Source organism: Lasiodiplodia theobromae (genome assembly GCF_012971845.1).
Source record: "Lasiodiplodia theobromae strain AM2As chromosome Unknown scaffold_58, whole genome shotgun sequence".
NCBI classification, from domain to species: Eukaryota; Fungi; Ascomycota; class Dothideomycetes; order Botryosphaeriales; family Botryosphaeriaceae; genus Lasiodiplodia; species Lasiodiplodia theobromae.
The window spans coordinates 16,638-37,976 of record NW_023336539.1 but is presented as its reverse complement, the minus strand read 5'-3'; the positions used below and the strand labels follow the sequence as shown (position 1 = coordinate 37,976).

At 57.0% G+C, this 21,339-nt stretch overlaps 5 protein-coding genes across 5 annotated transcripts; 2 read left to right on the top strand and 3 right to left on the bottom strand.

Moving 5' to 3' along the window:
* Positions 1-390: 390 nt before the first annotated feature.
* Positions 391-2,457, bottom strand: LTHEOB_12134 (Key lime pathogenicity protein; the record flags this gene model as incomplete). Its single annotated transcript, XM_035508968.1, has 2 exons — positions 391-2,196; positions 2,248-2,457. 2 exons carry the CDS (start codon positions 2,455-2,457, stop codon positions 391-393), a joined length of 2,016 nt encoding a protein of 671 aa, XP_035365251.1.
* A 2,650-nt stretch (positions 2,458-5,107) lies between these two features.
* Positions 5,108-7,170, bottom strand: LTHEOB_12133 (ABC transporter; the record flags this gene model as incomplete). Its single annotated transcript, XM_035508967.1, has 3 exons — positions 5,108-5,158; positions 5,329-5,671; positions 5,804-7,170. The coding sequence occupies 3 exons, from the start codon at positions 7,168-7,170 to the stop codon at positions 5,108-5,110; spliced, it is 1,761 nt and encodes a 586-aa protein (XP_035365250.1).
* A 6,308-nt stretch (positions 7,171-13,478) lies between these two features.
* Positions 13,479-15,284, bottom strand: LTHEOB_12132 (Peptidoglycan-binding protein; the record flags this gene model as incomplete). The annotated part of the gene is made up of 1 exon (XM_035508966.1): positions 13,479-15,284. One exon carries the CDS (start codon positions 15,282-15,284, stop codon positions 13,479-13,481), a length of 1,806 nt encoding a protein of 601 aa, XP_035365249.1.
* Positions 15,285-16,136: 852 nt separating this feature from the next.
* LTHEOB_12131 (Zinc finger zz-type protein) lies at positions 16,137-19,568 on the top strand (the record flags this gene model as incomplete). The annotated part of the gene is made up of 1 exon (XM_035508965.1): positions 16,137-19,568. The coding sequence occupies one exon, from the start codon at positions 16,137-16,139 to the stop codon at positions 19,566-19,568; it is 3,432 nt and encodes a 1,143-aa protein (XP_035365248.1).
* A 1,254-nt stretch (positions 19,569-20,822) lies between these two features.
* LTHEOB_12130 (uncharacterized protein) lies at positions 20,823-21,307 on the top strand (the record flags this gene model as incomplete). The annotated part of the gene is made up of 2 exons (XM_035508964.1): positions 20,823-20,862; positions 20,925-21,307. 2 exons carry the CDS (start codon positions 20,823-20,825, stop codon positions 21,305-21,307), a joined length of 423 nt encoding a protein of 140 aa, XP_035365247.1.
* Positions 21,308-21,339: the final 32 nt, after the last annotated feature.

Below are 21,339 nucleotides of genomic sequence, written 5' to 3'. Positions count from 1 at the left end.
ACCGAGAACACCGAGCTATGAGAAGGCAGTTTGCAGAGTAGGAAAGGAGAACGTATGAAACCTCTGACAAGAACCCCCAACGCCGTGACCCATTCTTTCTTCTGTGTTGCTTCGGAATCCAAGATTTATCGCCTCAAGGAAGGGAAAAGGGAAAAGTCTGAAAAAATGGCGATAAATGACAAGGGGGAAGAAAGACGAAGTGAAAGGTATGTACTTAGCGCACAGCCGTCAGCGAACGGGCGAGCTGGTAAGCGACCAGCCAGCGCTCCCGCTCAGCCCGCTCGCAGCCTAAAGAAAGAAAAAAACCAAATAGAGAAGAGAAACAAACGAAAAGATGAAAGGAAGAAAAGACTATGCAGCACCAGAAGGTATCTGCACAGTAATAGAAGCCTAAGCGACAAAGTACCCGCTGAAGTCACCGGCAGTAGTAGCAGGCATGGCATTGACATCATAAGTCTGCGGCATCATCTGCTGCTGCTGCGGCGGCATCTGCTGTTGGTGCTGCGCCATAGTCGACGGGTCGCCCAGGTCGAGCTGGAACTGCGTGGGCGAAAGCGTCGCATCGGTGTGCATGGCCGGCGCATACTGGTCTAGGATCGAGAACTCGCTCGACTGCATGTGAGGGGCAGCGTTGAACGTGGCGTTGGGGTCGAAGGTCAGGCCTTGCGAGTCGAACGAGGTGATGGCAGGGTTGGAGAGGTCGCCGGTGAGCTCAGGGGTAGCATTGACGGCGGGAGAGGCATTGGACGGGACAGTGTTGCCCTCCAAGACGGCCGTGGGGATGCCGTCGCTGCTGATGCCAAACTCCCTGGCACGCTTCACCGGCTCCTCGTCGTCGCCATCGGCATCGACGCTCAGGTCGTTGCTGCTGCTCGCGTTCTCGGGGACAAACTCCTCGACCTCCTTCATCCAGTACTGCTTGAGCACGTCCATGGGAGGATGATCACCACCGCCCTTGCCGCCCCTGCGCTCGTCACCCTTAGCCTTGCGACCACGCTTGCGAGGATTGAAGTGAGCGCGTCTCAAGTGCGCAGCGGCGTTGTAGTAGGCGCCGTACTTCTTGCCGTTGCGGCAGGCTTTGCAGTGGGCGAGGAATTGCTTGTTGGGGGAGGCATCGACGGTGACCCACACCTTGCGAATGGCAGCGTGCACGCGCTCAGTATGACGGCGGAGCTCGTGCTCGCCACGGAAGCCCTCAGGGTGTTCATTGCACTTCTGGCACATGATCTTGGGGTGCACAGGACGAACATAGGGAGCCTTGCTGATGGCGGCGACCGACTTGGTGCCGGTGCCATCAGACGTGGGCACACGAATGAGAGAGGCCGAAGTCGCAGCAGAGGGAGCACGCTCCATCTGCGCAGCGTTCAGGGGCATGCTGCTCTCAGAGGCCTTGGGGGCGATGGGCCTCGCTCCCGAAGCGAGCTGCTCGATGTGGCGGCGCTTTGAACGAGAGGGAGAGGTTGCAGAGTCGTTGCTCTCGATCGAAGCTGAGCGGGCCATGGGGGCGGGGGGAGAGAAGTGAGGATTTGAAAGTGCAGCAGAGTTGCTGGCAACAAGATCAGAAGGAACAAAAGGAGAAGACGAAATAGGAAAATGCGCTGATGAGATGGAAGCATCAGCGCCAGAAGCAGAAGACATGTAGGAAAAATCACCATCTGCTGGCAAGCCGTGGGACTTGGTCGCAGATGGTGAGGCAACGAAGAAATCATGAGTAGGAAAAACAGAATCGGAAGTGTTGGAAAACTGCGACTGGACGCGCATCATGTCGAACTGATGGGCAAAGGTCGCGCTGGACGAGCTCTGGCGGCTCATGCTGTCACTGGCCAGGGTGGAGCCTGCAGTCAGTTCGCCAACAGAGGTGCTGGGGGACATGGAGCTGAGGTTGCTCCAGGCGCGCTGCATGGGGTGAGTCGAGGATTCGAAGCGGGCGGGGAGGCTGGAGGCGTGGCCGTTGAAGGTGGCGATGTACTCGGAGGGGTCGTCGTAGACGTTGACCTCGTCGAGGCGAGGCATGGGCTGGTGCACGGACGTACTCCTGGAGGCCAGGGTGTAGGCGGCGCCGGCGGGATCGGTGTTGCTCGAGAAGAGGTCGGGGCGGGTGAGGGCGGAGTAGGAGTGAGACATGGACAGGCCGGCGGGAGCAGAGTGTATCGAGGCGCTCTCGCTGCGGTTCATAGCCATGGAAAGGTGGAGATCCTGCTCAAGTCAGAGGGAAGCATGGCTACCAAAGAGGGCGGAGCGCGGTACAGTAGGGACGCTGGACAGGGACCGCGGCGTGTGGGCATGCTGGGTCGGGTCGGCGGCTAGGTACGAGGCCAGTTCGGCCTTGCGCTGGTGCCAGAGGGCCTCGCGGTCGAAGTCGGACAGGTGGGCGTGACGCTCCCAGATGGACTGCCTCTCGCGTTGGAAGATCTGGAGGAAGGGATCCGAGGGCTGGAGGGTGGTCGCGGTGGCCATTGAAAGCGGGCGGTCGAGTTAAGATGTGCAGCGGCTGGCGGAGATCAGCACGAGAACAAGCACTTGCAGCGTGGCACGAAGCGCATACAATACGGGTCTGCAATTACTGCTACCGAAAAAGTCAGGGCGAGCGGTACTGGTTGGTGTTTGATGGGCAAAGCGAGCATGCGGCGGGCGGGTGCCTTTTGATTATCGCTGGCCCGCGGGATGCGCTGGCACGGACGCGCACCGGGCTGGCGTGCGTCACTTGTCACCTCCCGGGCTGCAGGGAAGGCCCCGGCTGGGCTCCCGGCCTGCCAAATACGAGACAGCCAGCCCGCTGCTGATCGCCCACGCTGTTTCGAGAGCCGGCCGCGTGCGTGCGCCAGAGCCCACCGCCCGCCTGCCGCCTCCCATTGGCCGCCTCGTCTTGCGCGCTGCTTACGGCAACTCGATGATGCCGGCCATCCTTCCCCACGAGTCTCGCTGCGAAGAAGATGCGCGCCGCCGCGCCGGGTTCGCTCGCATCGCCCCAAGCGCCAATCGACGCAAGCCGCAGCACCTCGGCCGCTGCCTGCCCGCGAACCGCAGCGCCGCCTGCACCACCACCACCGTTGCGCCGCCCCCGTTTGTACGCCCGCAACCGCCCTCACCGGTGGCCTCGCCCACGCAGACGTCAAAACGCGGCTCACCGGCGCGCCGCCGCGCAGCAGCAGCAGCTACATACTCCTCCAGCCCTTCTCCACGGGGTTCCTCGTGCTGCTCCGAGGCCAAACCTTGTCGGGAATGATCAGATCGGCGCAATTACAGCCTCCATCCATCTGTTATTGGCACAATATTGACCGAAATTAGAGCCGCAAAAGCCGTTGAAACTTCGGCCCAGAGCTGAGATGCGCTGTCTTGTCTCAGGACTAGCTCACCGCCATGTTTGATTGGTGGCGCTTGTAGCTTCCTCCAGCGCTGCTCCTCACGTGCGGCCGCGACGTTGCAAGTGGAGCCTGAGGACGACTGCTTCTTCGCCGTTCGAGAGATTCGCCGCACGCACTGACGGACACCGCACAAGTGAGGTCATAGCGAAATTGCTGCTCGTGTGTAGCCGCCGTTGTCACAACCATTGCCCGAGCGCCGTCCAGAATAGCAACAGAGCACAGTCCGAGCCAACTGCCAGCCCCGAAGGATTGTCGCCTGGCTCAACGCTTCCTTCTCATCCCCATTCTAGAAGCCTTCCTGTTTCATCAAAGCGAGCGGCATTTCATCATCTTCGCCTGAGCAGCGTGACACTCTCAATTTCAGGGTCCGCTAGTTGCTCCCGGACCTGCATCCGCTGGGCGAGCGTGCCCCTGATGGAAGCTGCTTCTCCAGCCTCCCAACTGCCGGCCCGCCAAGGACCACCGGCTTGACGCTGGCGGCGTAGCGGCCTGTCTGATACCAGCTGCGCTCCTCTCGAGTCACCGCCTCCGCTTCTTCCTGTTTCTAGACTCACCCCGACAAACTTCCTTTGGATCTGCGATTCCCGGGGGCCTGGACGATCTCTGCCCACTTTTGCGCGACTCGAGAAGATCAAAAAACCTGAATTTTGCAACCATCCGGCCCTGGGGGTGCAGCCGTCCCCAAACACTGGAACTGAACGCCACCCGGAAAGTACTCCGCATCGCAAGACCATCCGTGATCTGGCATTTTGCCCTGCACCTGCGTCAAGTGAGCTGCGAAATTGCCGAGGAGATTGTTGTTGGCTACCAAAAAGGGTAATTCGGAGACACGGCTCGGGCCGCCGAGGTTCCAGAAAACAGACAAAGGAAAGCTGTCGTGTAACTTCACCCATCTCCGAGCTGCCATCATAGTGGCGGTCACGACGAGCCGACATCTCAGCAGCACCGACGGTGGGTTGTTGTTTCATCTGCCGCTGAGCGACACCCTGCGTGGGGTGCGTACGCTCCGGGGTGCCGGGGTGCCGGGTCATCAAGCCAAGAGGTACCTGGTGCGTAGTGGCTTTCTTCACGGCCTCATCCGTCTGAAAACCTGCATTTGCCAGCACGCTTTGGGTAATCCAGGGTCCACCGACTGGTTCCAAGCGGATTTACCTCCGCGATAACCGCAGCGACCAACAGGGAAGAGGAGCCTGCAAGCGTCACGTATGCCTACGTAGTTGCTACGCTTGTCCCACAATATTGCCGGAACACCAACCGGGCGAAGGGCTCTAACCACATCGACGATAGCCAGTCCTGTCGGTGACAGCGAAGTGCGGTTACTGCTGAGCGGTGAAAGTGGCGGTCCGAGCCGAAAATCTTCCTGGAGTCACGGGGAGGAATGCTGCTGTCGTCACGCGGCCGAGACCCACCGAACGAGGTTGGGCACTTTCGAGAACCCGTCGCCTACCGGCTGCGGTGCGTGCGGTGAGCATCGTGCGAATCCTCGGCTGGGACCGAGCGAGCGGTCAACACTCTCACAACACGAGGCATCCGTCACTGGGCCAAAATGTTTGTTTTCGTGATCCTGGCCCGAAAGAGGGTACTCCTTTGAATTTCTGATGCCCAAAATCATGTTTGACCAATGGTATCCTTACTAACACTAAGCTAAAGCCCTTCACAAAATCCCACCTGCACTCATCATGAGTCTCCTCAGCTTGGTCCTTTGGCTATTCGCCCCGGACAAACGGCTCCTTCTCTCGCTGCTACTCCTGCTCGCCTTGCTCAGCAAACTCGAAGTCCGCTTCAAGCTCTCTCTATCTGCGTCCCGTATCTCAATCATCTCCACAGCACCAATGCCACTGCTCATCGTACTCGTTCTCTTTGCAGCCAAGGGAGACCCTGTTGGGAGATGCACAGGCACGGCAGGAACCGGTATCTCGGGTGGCGAGCTCAGCCAGCTAGTGCCGAAGCTACCAGGGCTTACAGCTTCATTGTTGAGATCCGACGACCAAAAACAGTCCAACGAATCTTTCTCTCCGGCGGCGGGGCCGAAGCCGAAGTCTTCGAAGAATGTGACCAGTTCTTCAACGACGCTCTCGTCACTCGCACGCCGCCCTTGGGTCGCAGGATTGTCCAAGAGGCTCTCTACTGCGTCTTGGAATGCGTCCAAAGACGCAACACTGCCCGCCTTGCCTCGAATATTTGGTAGACCCGAAAAGGCCCCAGCGCTGTTGTTCGCCAAGTTGTTAAGCTGGATCGGGTCCGCAACGTAGGCAGTTCGCTGCCATGCACTCTGCTCTGGTGGTATGACAGTGACCACCGACCCACTGCGTAAGCGGATGCTTGTTGTTGACACACTGCTCGAACGAGATGCGCGTGTGTGTTTTCGTGCACGGCTGCTGTTGTCTGACCTCGACGAACGCGAAGTAGAGCGTGCCTTCCGTCGAGCGGATGGAGACTCTTCTTCGAGTCCCGCAATGACGGAAAGCGAGCCCAGGTCAGTGGCGATCGGCGTCAGCGGGTACGCCGATGCGATCATGTCGTTGTCGATGTTGCCATCAATGGTAATATAGGGTTCAGACAATGGCTGAACAGGCTTTCGTCCGGGGATATGGGACGGAGGCATTGGGAATCTCAATGGCAGACAAGTTGCCGGAGGAGGTGTGCAAGCGGGCGACGGCAAAGGGGATGACGAGGTGGAAGCAGAGCCGTCGCTTGAATGATACAGCTCTCTGGGCGTCGGTTGCATGCTCATCGGCGTCGACGGTAGCGGTTTCTCGGAGAAATCCAGAACACCGCCTGGCGACAACCTGCCCGTTTGCAAGGCCTCCATCCCCTTCGACTTCAGCGTCTTCCTGACTCTCTCATTGCCCGAGAGCCCTGGACCGGGTTCGGTCAACTTCGCCTCTTCTTGGACCTCGGCAGCCTCGGCTTCCCCTACATTCACCTCTCCATCCTTGAAGATGGTAGGAATGCTCCAATTGGAAGGTCTGCGCGCATCCACAAGCCTGACGCCTCCGCCGGCTTTTGCGGTGATTGCCCGTCGTGGCGCCTCCTCGATCACGACTGCACCGACGCCTTCCAACTGCAGCACCGTTGCCGGTGCCGTATCAGAAGAACCACTCGGTGCTCTGAACATCTGGTGAGGACGGTCGTTGCGCTGCTTTGCTGAGGCGTTATCCTCAGCATCATCACTGTCGCTACTGCTGCTCCAACCCCTCGTCTCGGTTATGTGCGGGTGACGCGGACTCGTCGCGCTGCCGCGTCGGCGCTCGCGCAGGTGTGGTAGCAGTGACGGTTGCTGGGCGTTGTGGTAGTCGCTCGCGTGTGTTTTGGTCGGCTGTGTCAACGCTCGCGGCCGGCTGCTGCGGTCCACCTGCGGGCTGCTTTCGACGCTGTTATCGCTGCTGCTGACGCTGAACCGCTTGCTTCTGCTCCGCAAGTGCTTCTTCTTTTTCTGCTGCTGCTGCTGCTGTTGCTTCTGCTGATTGGTCGCCACCTTCCGCTTCACACCGCTCAGCCACGCTGCTGGCGTGACGGGTGTGTTGGGCGGATCTCCATCTCCTCCTTTGGTCGGGGCTCTGACAGCCCCGCTTCCAAGCGCTAGCCGTGCCATGGAGAAGGAGAAACCACCACTCAGGCCTGCACTGACGGGTGGGGATGGAGGTGGGGACTTGGGGTGAGGTGGGTGCGGTAGTGGAAAGGAGTGAGATGAAGCCAACCAGCCTCCGGGAATCAGTGGAGAGGTTGGTGTGAGGGGCGTCTGGTTGGCGTCCGGGCGGTTGGGTCGGGGTGGTGGGGTTGGTTTTAATCGGATTGTCGACATGATATGGAGTGGTGCAGAGAGGCCCACCGCCGAAGCCGGTGTTGTGAGGAGACGGTTGGGAATGTTTCGGTTGAGAAGGTAAGAGAGGAAGGCACGCAGCCACTGCCCCGTGAATTCCGCGTGATAGGGTGGTTGGGGGTGGGGGTAATTAATGACCCTTCCTCTTCGGTTGGAAGGGGTCTACTAGGTATTAAAGAGGGCAATGAGTGAAGGTGAGTTTTCACCGAACAGAAGGAAACGCCCAGCTTCAAAAGTCGGGGGAAAGAGAACGACGAGGAGAGGATTACGAAAAGAGGAAGGAACGAGGGTCAAGGTGTCCGAGACAAGGAAGAGGAGGAGAAAGCGCAAGAAAAGATCTCCGTTCTTGTTCCTTTCCCTCGTCAGCGCCGGGGTCTGAAAAAGGATAAGAGCAGGCAGTCCCGGAGTTTTGGATTCGTTGGAAAGCAAGAAGGCATGTGGATGCGTTTGGACAAGACGCGAAACACGCCAATGCCACTCTTTAGCTGCTTGCGGATATCCCGACCTATCCAAGCGTCCCCAGAGGATCGTCGCGCTTGAGTCCGCCTTACCCGCGGCGGTGGTTCCCTTTCATTATTTTTTTTTCTTTTTTCCCTTTCCGACGGTCCGTCGGTCTCGTCCTCTTTGACCCGGGCCGAGATAGCGCGGGTTAAGCAGCGCGAACGCGTGGGGTGTGCGCTGGAAACGCCACAAGCCGACGCCTTAGTGTTACCCCGGAACGGGATAATGCTCCCGTTCCAGCATGATCGATCGATCCAGAGGGCTGAAGGGCTACCGGGACCTCCGACTAGGGCAGCCGATCGGCGCGCGGCCCTTTCTTTCCCCCCAGCGCCCCTTCGGGTAAGAGGATTGGAGCGGCCTCAGCTTGCGGCAGCAACCTCCGGGCGGTTGCTGGCGCTTTTGACCACGACGCCGTCAGCAGGAACAGAGGACGTGGCGCTCACGCGTTGCTCGGGGGCGCCGAGCAGCCACTTACCGCAGCCTCTTTCTCGTCTCTTTGAACAATTGCAGCAAAAGTGCCCAACGGTTCTTGGCTTGAATCGTAATTGTGTTTCAGAAGCCATTTATTTACATTCTTTAAAGGTATCTTCCGTTTCACCTGCTGGCATCAAGCATCGGATCCCGGTTGATGCACAGGGGCAGGGGTGTAGCAGCAGATCGACACGCGATGAGACGCGATCGTACGGCCCACGAAACAAAGCAGAGCACAAGCACCCGTGATCCATAGCGTTGGGTTTCGAAGCAAGGCACCAGCAAAGTGAGGAGTGGGAACGGAAGAAAGGAACGCGTGCCCCGTGCTGCGCTTGGGCCACAATTCTGACTGCATTCTTGGCAGCAAGCAACGACGTCGTTGCCAGTAAACATGAGGAAAATTTCCCACGATCACAAGAACGGACAGGAGAATACAGCCGTAGCCGGCCAATCACGCCCGGCACGACTCGAGCTGGTTGTCTTGCGAAAGCGAGGATTAGAGGCGCACAGCGGTCTCCAAAACTGTCTCCCTCCTCCTCAGCTGCTTCGATCTGCGCGATCAAGGTGTTAAGCGAGGAAGGATTCGTGTGGAGGTGGTAGTGGGTTCTGCAAGTCGAACGGTAGACTAGCGTGTCTAGTCTCCCAACCCGCACCTCAAGCATCAGGCCACGCCGCGGAGCATGGCGCGCTCGGCTTGCACAAGCGGCCTGGCGGTAAGTTCACCCGCGTTAGCGGCAGCAGCAGCTATACCCTCTTTCAGTCTAATCCAACCAACCAAGGGCTCTGCTGCCCGTCAGCTCTAGGCCTCGTTCGTTCTGTTTCCCTTTGCTGCTCTTTCCTATCCCCTGCCACGCACCTCACGTCAAAACGGCCCGAAGGGCAGAGCCATTCTTCACCACCCCGGCTCGCGCCGCGCACCGCTTGGATGGGTGCGATGATGCTATGGCGTTTGGCGGAGGATCAATACGCCTGTGGGATGCAGGAACTGCCGTCACAAGACGCGGAGCAACGACCGATCAGAGCTGTATGGATGCGGGACGAGCGGATATCAACGGGACGAAGGAGCGCGGCTCCTGTTCCGTTTATGGCTTGTTTTGGCATTTGCTCCTCGTGGCCATGCGGAAGCCTCCCGTCATCAGATGGTGTTGGCTGGTCTAGCGAAGACGTTCTCCAGACTTGGATAGTCCTTGGCTCTTGGTGTCATCCGTTTTGGCAAGGCGCCTGCTCTCTTCCTATCTCGTCTCCTTTCTCTCAAGCTTTCGTGGCACTGTTACGGCCGTCGATAGGGAGAGGTGGTGGCATGATGCTTTCCTGACTTTTGAGTCTGGAACGCTCCTCCCTGTTGGTTGATGACTCGTGCCTCCTTCCTCCTCGTGACGATTCAATTGATCGGCCGGGTGTGCGCGTGGAGACGACGTCAAGCCGTCATGAGATCGACACTGCTCTCCGTGGCTCCCCGTGTCCCCCCGCATCAGTAGTCTGATGATCGTCCGGTCTGAAGGATCGACATGTTGTCGTCATTACCGTCTTTCTCCAAGCAATGGGCCATGACTTCAGAAATCCCCTTTCTCGACTATACTTCTTCATCAGCCACACGTGGTCGTAGGCTTGTTTCAGATCTTCCTGTGTGTACATGAAACCCCCCCGCGATCCGCCAGATCTTCCCGCCCTACGGCTGAAAGCTGGCTACCAGCTCAGCGGAACTCCGCCGACACGCCTTTCCCGGCCCATCCGCCCGGGACTGGGGACGTCAGGGATCTTGCTCCTTCTGCTCTGCCACAATGGCACTCGCTCGAGGAGAGTGAGGTGTTTACCTGACTCGAGGTCCTGAAGGCGGACTATTAGCCGATGCCACCGATGCGGTAGCGAGAGAGAGCACATGGAAAGGATTTTTAGAGCGGCTCTCAGCCTCAATTGTCAATCAGCCCTAGCTTATTAGCTGGGAGCCTAGACCAGCAGTCGATCCCCGTGATTATATATTGCGTATGACACGTGAATGATTACTTATCTGGCGGATTGAAGGAAGGGAGGGGAACTGATCGAGATCGGAAGATGAAAACACATGCTGCCTATTCTACCCCTTTGATGACTCTGGAGCTTTGAGATAGGGGGATGGTCAAAGCAGATCTCACCGTTACTGTGACGGAAGAGGTGCAAATGGTGGATGCGTCCTATTTTTTTTTCTCCGGTCAGTGGCAGGGTGTCGTCTTGGGCTCTTGCGACGGGAAGAAGGATCCAAAGACGGTTCCCGTCGTGATATCTTTCAACCGAAATAGCGAGAATGGTCGATCTGAAGACGAAAGGGAATGACTCCGAGCAAAAAGTAGGTGTTCAGCCCGATGGGTGCAGACTTGGCGGTTTCGTCATCGCGTCAGCATCTCTTCTAGCTTCTCTATTGCTACTATGTTGTTGTACACTTTTTTCCGTCTAACCCGGCTTGCTATTTCCACGCGGCACTATTACTATACATGCAGTATACTCAGCTGCGGGCCATGGCGGCAATGAATATTTCTTTTTTGGGACCCGCCCGAGGCGCAGTAGTTTAAACCGCCGTCACGGATCAGCATGCAGTTCTGACATCACAGGATTCCTTTTCAGTTTATTAATCCCCTACATGATTACCTATCGCCCACATAGCCATCAATCCGGAAATAAAGCCATTTCCACAGCCGGCATCCGCAGCACGCCGCAAAACCCGCCACCCGCATCTGCATCTGCATCCGCCATTCCTTTGATCCTGATAGAGTCGAGGTGCACGATCCGAGCAGAGCACGAGCAAAAGAAGGGCCGAGGCCATCCGCATGCGGAGCTCCTCACGGTAAGCATGGAACAAGCCGGGGGCACACACACATGTGCCGCCTTTTCGCCGTCGGCTCTGACTACCGAGTAAGCGGGAACGGCCTAAGCCGCGGCACGAGCGAGCGCCCAGTGGGGCATCTATATGTTGTGGCATGTGGCATGTAGTGTGGATGGTCGGGCGCTCGGATTTGCCGCTGCAAGAGATGTTTGAATTTTATTCTGACTTTTGAAAAGGGGAGGGAGTTGGACGGTGTGACAGCACCGGTTCCTCACTTCGTTTTCTTTTTCTCTTTTCGTACATACACAGCTGTTGCTGAGGACCGGCTGTTTGTATTTTCCTGATTCGCCTCTCATAAGCATGATCAAAGCAGAAGGAATTATTGCTGTTGCTTATCCAACTCGGAGAGGAGTTCGTGAAACCCGGAGTTCGCGGCGGCGAACGCCTCTTACACATGCAATGCACATGCATACAGGCCCCGGCACGGTGTTGCAATGGTGAGGGGATGTTGTTTGCTGGTTGCTCTCCCGGGGTTGGAATGCGGACTTCATCCCAACCATCCATAGCTCTTTGCGGGAACCTCCGAAAACCTAAATCCCGTGTGCTGTACCCGTCCTGTCGTGATGAGCGTTCGGTAAAGCATACGGCAGACCGAGCAGTCCATCAGTGACCAGACCTGCCGTCTCGCACACCGCTTCTCGTTCATATTATCATCGTTATTGATCCTCCTTCCTTCCCCACGATTCGCTCCCTTCTCTCGGGGCTAGATCCGCAATGTATGCAGGGCAAAGAAAAAGCAATTGGAGCGACGACCCTGCGTCTTTTTTGTGTCACGTCGCACGATTGGCAACCCTGCATCTTGGAGCCACGCAGCATGCCCTGGAGCCGGAAACAATAATGCGCCTGTCTATCCCCGGCAAGGAGATGGATGTATTGTAGGTGGCGACGGCTTGCTTCCGACGCTACGGGCTATGACACTCGTCGCGAATCTCACACGCACAGCACGCGGCAGAGAAGCCCAGCGCGCGTGATTCTTGTCTCTCATCATCCACGCTTGTGCGCCCTTTCCAATGCATGATTTGACGATGATGCTTTTCTTGCATTTAGAGTTTCATTCTGCGCAGACTTTGGGTATTCGAGAAGAGGAGAACAATTAGATGTCTGGCATGTAGATGCAGTAGAATATCGAATAGCGGATTGCACAGTCGACAAAGGGATAGATATCAGCTGTGGCTGGCTGCTCGGAGATCTCGGAGAACAGGGGGGATGTTCCACCCCGTTGGCGTCCGGTCGCAACGGACGTCCGACAACGTGTAATTGGCCGGCCAACACCGTGTAATTCACCGTCCAGACCCCCTGGACGCTCATTTGCACGTTGTTAGACGTCCAAATGGGCGCTCGGGCCAACGATTTTACCGTCCAAGGGGTAAGTTTTGCCACATAAGGGGTAAAAAGAAAAACTTGTCGCGATCGCAAAGAAACCTACTTTTATATTATCTACGTCGTTATTTTCTATGTTTTTTTATATAGAAATAAAGACAAGTTAAAAAGATATATAGTTTCAATTTTTAAAAGCATAGTACACTTAATATACTAGTAATTTATTAAAAAGATAGCAGATTTTCTTTAAGAACGAAAAACGTACTTGGACGGTAAAATCGTTGGCCCGAGCGCCCATTTGGACGTCCAACAACACGTAATTCGGCGTCCAGGGGGCTGGACGGTAAAATGCATGCTGTTGGCCGGCCAATTACACGGTGTCGGACGTCCGACTGGGGGTGGACGCCGACGGGGTGGAACAGGGGAGTCGCACGGTGGCGCCGGGCCAGATAGCGGAAAACGGGGCATGGCTGGCTGGCTGGCTAGATGTGGGGCCCGTTCATTCTCCATTGCGGATGCTGGCGTCTAGGCTAAATTTGTGGGGAAGACAGGTACACTACACAGGAACGTCGGTCCAGATGCCTTTGCTACGCCGTTTTTGTAACACCTCGATTTCTTGTTCACTGTCTGCCAAGATTTGACCTTGACCATAGTGCATTCACTAACAACCGAACCTGTCTACCGTTTGACACCTCCTCCTGATTACCACTCACGCTCCTGAACGCCTCGCCTTTCGCTCGTAAACATCATCCGAAAGCAAAACGCAGAGAGTGAATCGGGGGGTATAACCGTTTCCTTGAAAAGAGAAAGAATCATCAAACACAAGAAGCAGAGACAATGAACAATTGGTTCCCAATGAGGGGTATCCGCAAATAATGCCTCAACGAAAGAGAGTCCCCTCAACCTCCAAACAGTAAAATGGATGTGAGCAGCGCCTTCTGCTAATGAAGACGTTGCGAATCTGGCGCTGCATGGAGAATACATACGAGAGAAGAAAGACGCTGCGAAATAGATGAGAAACGCCAACTCTGGCAGTGCTGTCGACAATTAGGCACTACTATGCGAGAGCCGACGACGTGTACTTATGCTGTGACAAATTCCGCGAATCAATGAGTGGAATAGTAGTCGTCTTCTTGATATTTCACCAGCGATGTGACGCCTCGCTGATGGTTTCTCCGCTCATGGCTACGGCATCCTTTGGGCTCATGCTGTCTTTCAGAGCATCGACAGCGGTACGATGTATAGGCGTAATGGCCGAGTCGATCCTCTCCGTCCGTGGGTTTTGGGGTATTTCGTCAAATTGCTCTTCTTTCCTCTCACTCAGTACCGCGATGCCTTGACCGACGAACAAAGCACGCTCAGCAGAAGCTTCGATGTGTTGGACGCTGGTCGTCGCTTGTTTTGTAGGCGAGAAAGTGGTTAAGCCAGAGCTTGTGCGCCTTTCAGGGATCTTGCAGCACTCGAAGGGATTCGACCAGAGTTGCGGTGGTGACGGTGTCGTAGAACTGCTCTGGGCAGATGTCTTGTTGAGATCCTCCATCGAATAAATGGATTCAGCACGCGAACTGGTCGTGGTGGTGGAGCTACTGTTTGTCTTGTTGGGGGTGGAGCGGCGGATTTGAGGACGGCGTGCTTTGACCCTTGATGCTGCGCTTGGAGCTCGCCTATTGAACCGTTTGCTCGGGCCTTGGGGCTTGACTGGCGATGCCGAGTCGGGTGGAGTTGCCAGCCCTGTGTCGCTTGGCGGTCGGCCGGACATAGGGACGACACAGGTTGGAGAGGGAGGTGTTGGCAGAGGTTCCGCTTGCGCCATCTCGACGTCTGCGCTTGGCATGATGAGCTCGCCGCGTGAAGGCTTTCGGACAAACGACTTCATTCGCCTCAGGTCGCCGTTAACAGTCGAGAGACTTGCAACAGCAACTGAGGCCGAATCCTCTCCCGAATTGGACAAAGCGTCCATTTGGTAGCCGTTCGGCGGCGGTTTGCGAGCTGCCTTATCATACTGACGGTCTTCTTTGATGACGGGAAGCTCAGGCCAGCGAACGGGACCACGAGCACTCCTGTCGCCGAGTTTTCCGCTGAAGAAGTCTTCCCGCTGGCCATTGTCCAGGTCTTTCCAGTGGGAAGGCATCTTTGTCTTGTCAATGTTTCGACGTGCAGCACGTCTTTTTGGCGGAGCAACGTTCTTTAGCACCACGTCGGCAGCCTTGCCGCGGTCCCAGTCCTTGATAGAGTCAAGCCTTCTGCCAAGCATATTCTCAAAGCGAGGCGGGGCAATGATCTCATTGGATTGGCGTACAACATTGGGGAAGGGGAACCAGGGCTCGTTGCCACGCTCAATTGTCGGCGTGGCCGAGTCAAAGCGATGGTTGTGGATGTCGCAGAGAGCTGCAGCCATTTGCAGGTGGATGTCCTGCATGGAGCGCGGCGTGGAGCCTCTCTCAAGAGGACCAAAGGTCTGAAGCACGTTCTCGGTCACGGCAACGCGCCTGTCCTGGGCAAAGGTGCAAAGGCGGGCGAAGTCGGGAGAAGTGACGACGACGCTGAAGGAGCGGTAGGAGCGGGGGGCAGCGCAATGCGTGTAGCGGCGCGACCAAAGGCCCTCGAAGAAAGTTGCGAGGTCCCTGCTGTGGAGCAGGCCAAGGGTTTGCAGGCTGTGCTCATAGGGCCACTGGATGCGGACGTCGTGCAGGTTGCGAGCGCGCAGGAAGGTAGCGTAGCGCGTCTTCGCGCGGTTGATGCGGTCCAGCAGGCGGGCGCTCGCAGCAGGCGTCATGCCATCTGCAGGGCCCAGAGACTGAACGAGGTCTGCGAGGTCGTCGTCGGACAGCGGATTGGCCAGGTAGTCGACGATGGCGGCGACGGCGGCGGGATGGACCGTCTCGACGGCAAGGGTCAAGGCGGCGAGCAGGTCCTGCCTGCTGGCGCAGCTCGTCGAGGCTGTCATGGGGACATGTCTGGGGAAAGAGGTATGAAAGAGGACTCGCAGGAATTAAAATGCAGTGAAAGGCGGGGCGCGTCATGGCCCAGGAAATAAGAGAGCAGATCCGTGGTACGACGAGGAATGGAAGTCGAGGTCAAATGGTTATAGTCCGCATAGCTACCGGCATCGCGGCTGGCGTTTGCATCTCAACGCTTCGCGCCTTCCCTGGCCGCGCGCACAGCGTCGCAGGGCTGCATCTGGGGTGGCGCAGGGGCAGCGCAGGAGCAGGCCAAGGGAGGGTCAACCAACGGCGGCTCTGCTTCCGGCCTAGAATTCCCCGCCGCCCAAGCGACCACGCGTTGCTCGCCATCCCTCTGTCCATCGCTCTAGACGCCACGATGCGGGCACAGCAGCCGCGTGGCCTGATTTCGCCGCGCTTCGCAGGGACCGAGACGGGTAGGACACCATTGCCTCATTTCACGGATCCTGGATCAGGGTCCTCTGCGTCACCCAAGCACCCATGGATCACGCATTTGGCCAGCTTCCACGCGCCCGTTGCTTCTTCGACCATTCACGCTAAAATATCAATTGTCTGCATCTCGTGACTGCTCGACGCGCAACTCTCGCCAGAGCATACGCGCTGAGAAACACGAGGCGCGCGCGTCAATTTGCTGCTGCTGCTGCTGTTGCGCCGTCACTTGCCGACATGGTGTTGCTCACTCAACTCCCGTAGCTAACTGCATCACCTGCTGCGCTTTGCTCTACTCTTCTTCCAACTCCAACTCCATCCTTTCTCACCGCCAAGGCACTGAAATACGCCTCATCGCAAACCACACCCCGTCGCGCGCGCGACATCTTCTGCTGCTCACTCGCGCCATGCCGACCTTGAAGCAGCTCACCTGCACGCTCGAGAAGGAGCCGTCCCGCACTCCTCTGACCGAGTACAGCACCAGCTACAGTGATGGATTCGTCGAGACCTATGTCGCCGTTCCCGATGAGCGCACCGGTTTTGGCATCCATCTCCACTCACACGGCTATATTGCCCCAGGCCTAGCTATGTTCGTCTACATCGATGGCGTCTACCAATGCAATCGCCACCGCAATAGTCTCCTCGCCCCCGATGGCACCGTCACCCCCGAATTCTACGAGGTCGACTTTCACGTCTTCCAGCAGGAGGAGAAGGTCAGCAAAGGCAAGTTTCTTGGCCGCGCCTGGAGCTTCAACACCCTCGCTGCTGCAGATACGACACCAAACGTCACCGACACCATTCTGGGAAATATCGGAACCATTGAAGTTGTTGTCCGTCGCCTCTACCCTCCTCATGTTGAGTCTGTTCTTCCCACCAAGCCTGCCAATGGCGAGAAGGTCAAGTCAACCTCTGGGAAGCAGAAAGAGAAGCAAAAAGGTCTCAAGATCAAGCCCGCCATTTTCCCAGGTTCAATGGGCTTCGGCAATGACGGTGCCGGGGACCAGAACTTCGAAGCTGGCCTTGATGGTCCCAACGACGATCGTTACCATGATCCGACTTATTACTATTACGACGATAAGCCTCATCGCTCTCGCTACTATCACCACAGGAGGGCCTCTCCAAGTCCGCCTCCTCGTCGTGACTTCGGTCCTTCGTACGCTGACTACATGCGCTGGAGGGACACTCACCCAGATGCTCTTGTCCACTCCCGTAGCAGAGACCCGCAGAGGTCCAGCAGCTACTATGCGCAGTATCGTCCCAGCGGTAGTGACGACAGTAGGGAACATCCACACCATGGCTATACCAGCAATGCTTACCGCCAGAGGCGTCGCGCTCGAGCAAGTGATGGTATCCCTCAAAACAAGCCCCGGGATTATTGGGTCTTCGAAAGTGTTAACTTTGATGCAGACGACCCAGTCCCGCGAGTCTCACCTATCCGCCGTCCGTCAGGTTCGACGTCTAGCTCTAGCGCCACCCAACGTCCTCTTTCAAGTGTCATTGACAGCTCCGCCGCAACCCCTCAAGCGCGGCCCACAATGCAGGTAAGCAGTCATCATGTCCGTTGGGCAGACAGATACCCGAATTGGCGTTTGAGATGTGTTACCGACTCCGTTAAGCAGAACCTGAACCCGTTTGCCCTCGGGACCAACGGTTTACCGTCGTACCGCGTCGGTCAGCCAGATGGCAGCCTCTCCAGCTCCACCCACCCTCCGGACCCCATGTACAATCCGCGCTACCCGCCCGAGGCACCTCACGCAGCTCCTCTACAGACTCACAACTCTAAGACTGACCGTCATGATGGCAACAGCAAGATGCCCGGTGGCTGGCTGGGTGAAGATCCCAAAGACTGTATCAAGGCCGCAAACCCATACACCACGGGCCCTATTAATGAGGAGCCGTCTGGATCACTTTTTGTTAGAGGAGCCACTACTTCATTCCCAGCTGTCGATAGCTCTAGATGGGGTGTGGCCAACGAGCACGGCCAAAGTAGTGGTGGTCAAGAGGGTGGTGGCTCGGGTTCTGCCGCAGCTAACGTTGCTGGTCAAGGAGATGCCTGGGGCCCAAGCGGTGATAATAGTGGCGGTCAAGACGACGCATGGGGTGCAAGTGGTGGTAATAGCGGCGGTCAAGATGACACCTGGGGCTCAAATGGTGATAATAGCGGTGGTCAAGAGAGCGGCTGGGGTACAAGTGGTGATAACAGCGGCGGCCAAGAAACTGGCTGGGGCACAAGCGGTGATAATAATGTCGGTGGTGGGGTTGATCAGAACACCCAGAATGACTTGAATGCCGACTCCAGCGGCAACGCAGGGTGGGGGCCGACCAATGGTCAGGAGCAGACGAGCCAGCAAGGGTGGGGAGAGTCTGGTGGTACTCAGCAAGACACGGACACCAGCGGGGCCTGGCAGGATTCCAGACAAAACAACAACTCGGGCGACGCGGAGAACAATGCCGACCAGGACAACAGATGGCCCGACAATACCGATAATTCCAGTGCCAAGAACAACGACGCTACGCAGGACACCGACTCTAAATGGCCTGCCGAGGATAACAATGCTGGCCAGGATACTAACTCCAATTGGGATACTCCCAATGATAACAATGCTCAGCAGGCTACAGACAACAACAACAACAACAACAACTCGAACTGGGAGACCCAGACAACCACTGCTGCCGCTGATCAGTTCACGACAGCTCCCGCCCATCAGTCCATCGCAGCTCCGAAAGCTGGTAGCTTACACAACGTTAGCAACAAGGATGTCTCAAAGATGCCCTACAATTCCTTCATGCACAAGCCGCTCGTCCCTGAGCAGCCGTTCGTCAAGGGCTACTGGAACAATTGGGCGAAGGCGCCGAACGCCCCTCCAGCCCTCCCTCAACGCCAACCCAAGCAGAACGAGGATGCGCCGACCGAAATCTTCGCCCCCTCAGAGGTGCCGTATGTTGTGCCCGAGCAGACGGTCCGTGAGAAGCTCGTCGACAGCTACGTCCACCATGGGAAGGGCTACGACTACGCGCACGTCACGGGTCGTCCGGACTACATCGACAGCTGGGAGGAGCCGTACGCAGTGTTCCGCTTCAAGTATCGCAGTAGGAACATGCTCTCTCAGATTCTGGGCGAGGGAGGGAAGGAAGAGATGGAGAAGGATAAGGCGAGGGAGAGGGGTGAGGAGCAGAAGAGGAGGCTGTCGCTGATGAGTAAGGACGAGCTGATCCAGCAGTTGATTGAGAAGTCAGCAAAGGCCGAATCGCAGAAGGCAGGCGGAAGTCAGCAGAAGACACCGAGTGTTTCGTCGCAGCCGCAGCCCGTTCATCAGTGGGCGAATGATGTCGCTGCCGCAACGGCACCGGGCAGCAAGGCCGGTTCTAGGAGTGAGGAGCCGATGACGTGCGACAGATGTAAAGGCAACCTCATCGGCGAGTGGTGGCATTGCAAAGGCTGCGGCGACGACTACGATATCTGCTGCGCCTGCGTTGAAAGGAAATTCCGTTGCAACGACGACTCGCACGATCTCATTCAGTGGAAGGACAATGTCGACCTCGGTAATGGAATCAAGGGCCCCCAGGAAACGGACAAGACGCTCCCTGGCATTCAGAAGGGATCAGATAAGAAGGATGGCAATGCTGGTGGCGGCAGCGTCGGCGGCGGAAGCAACAACGATACCATCACCGACAAGTGGGACAGCAACTTCGCCGGCAATGCTACTTCTGGAACTGTTGATAATACTGCTGGCAGTGGATGGGGTGCTGTCAACCCTGCCGGCGGTACTGGTGGCGGTGACAACGGTCAATGGGGCGCTGTCGACGCTGGTGCTGATTCCAAGAACTGGGGAACCTAGGTCGCCTACCTAAGACAGATTTCCCATGGTTTTATCAGCCAGGTCAGCGAGCTGCAGTGGTTACAACCATTCAGGCTCCCCCTTTCTTCCTTCGATGCTTTACGGATTACGATTCGAGAAGTGGGGTTGCAATCTTTCGTCTTTCCCCTGATCATGCAATTGAAATTTTTTCTGGCGTAGTGGGCATCTTGGTGGGTTGCGGCGATGATACCCTAAGGCTCTTTTCACTATAGGCTTTCCAAATAGGTAGATAGCGACCAATTCTACCCCAATTTCCTTCAAAACTTAAGCGAATGAATATGCATGATCATTATCTATTAAAAATCTTAGTATCGAGCTACTGTCCAGGTTTCTTCGTCCATAAGAACGCCTTGGATATGTCAAAATGGACGATTTTCCTGTCTGTCGTCGCTAAGACGATACATAGCCCACCAACCTAAAGCAGTTCCACTCTTTGCTACCAGTATCTCGAAATAGCTGTTGGAGCCGGAACACCAATGTATTGAAAATTATACAATAGGAGCAGGACATTGATTTTAGCTATCTTCGAAAGCAGACACCACGTTTGTATTTTTGGTGGCAAGCTATACGTGAGGAAGATGGAAATTCCAGGACTCAATTCAGTTGCTGAAGCGGACGCATGACGTCAAGCAGCGGGCGGGAGTGTAATGCGGTTTAGCAATGATGGTCTTGGCAATGGCGGGCGGGCGCGTGGGGAGGAGGAGCGGAACACGTGCGTTGAGCGCGGGCAAATAGGATGACATCACCCGACCTTATCTTTGTTCCATATCATTCATCCAGTCGTGATCACCTCACGCATACGACAAATTCTCTGCCCAAGCACATGCGCACGTCGTGGGTTTTCTAGGCCCCTCGGCGTCGCGACTCGATCCCGTTCGTCCAGCTCTGACGCCGCCGAGAAGCATGCGAGCGACGTCGGCGCATCGGGCATCCCACGTCTCCCCAGCTGGGGTTGCGTCATTGGGTTGACAGAGGGTTGGTTTGGCTTGGGTCGTGTATTTCAGCCCGGTCCTTGCCTGCTTTCCGGCGCGCCTGCCTTTTGAGGTTGACTGCACGTCACAGCCACATAATCACGTCGCTTGGTGAATTACTGCGCCGCAAGCTCTCTTTATTTACTGCTTGACAACCCCTCGGAAGCTCTGACTCCGACTTGCCCCACCATCAAACATCATCACCACGACGACAGCCCTTCGAGGGAAAGACCAAAACAACACCACGCAAACCCACCAAACCATGCCTGGCACCGACCCAATCGTTTCCACCGGCCGCGGAGGTAAAAAAGTCCTGCCCCCTCACTTAACCCACTCGGCGCGCTAACACAATGCACAAACGCAGGCGCCGGCAACATCGGCCGCGACCCCACCGTCTACACGGACGGCGAGATCGTGCGCGAAGGCTTCCAGGGCGAGCCCGAGCGCCCGGGCAAGGACTACAGCACCGGCCGCGGCGGCGCCGGCAACATCGGGTCGCCGCGCCTGACTCCCCAGCCCAACGGCGGCGCCGGCGCCAACACGACCACCGGCCAGGACGTCATCCCCGAGACCGCCCTGCGCCAGCCCGGCGCCGGCTACGAGAACTACCACACCGGCCGCGGCGGCGAGGGCAACGTGCATCGCGAGAAGTACGGCGGGCACAGCGCGCCGCAGGGCGAGGAGAAGAAGGAGGGGTTGGGGGAGAAGGTGAAGCATTTGTTCCACAAGACCGAGAGGAAGGAGTAGAGCAGATGGGCTTTTGTTTCGCTGGGTTAGGC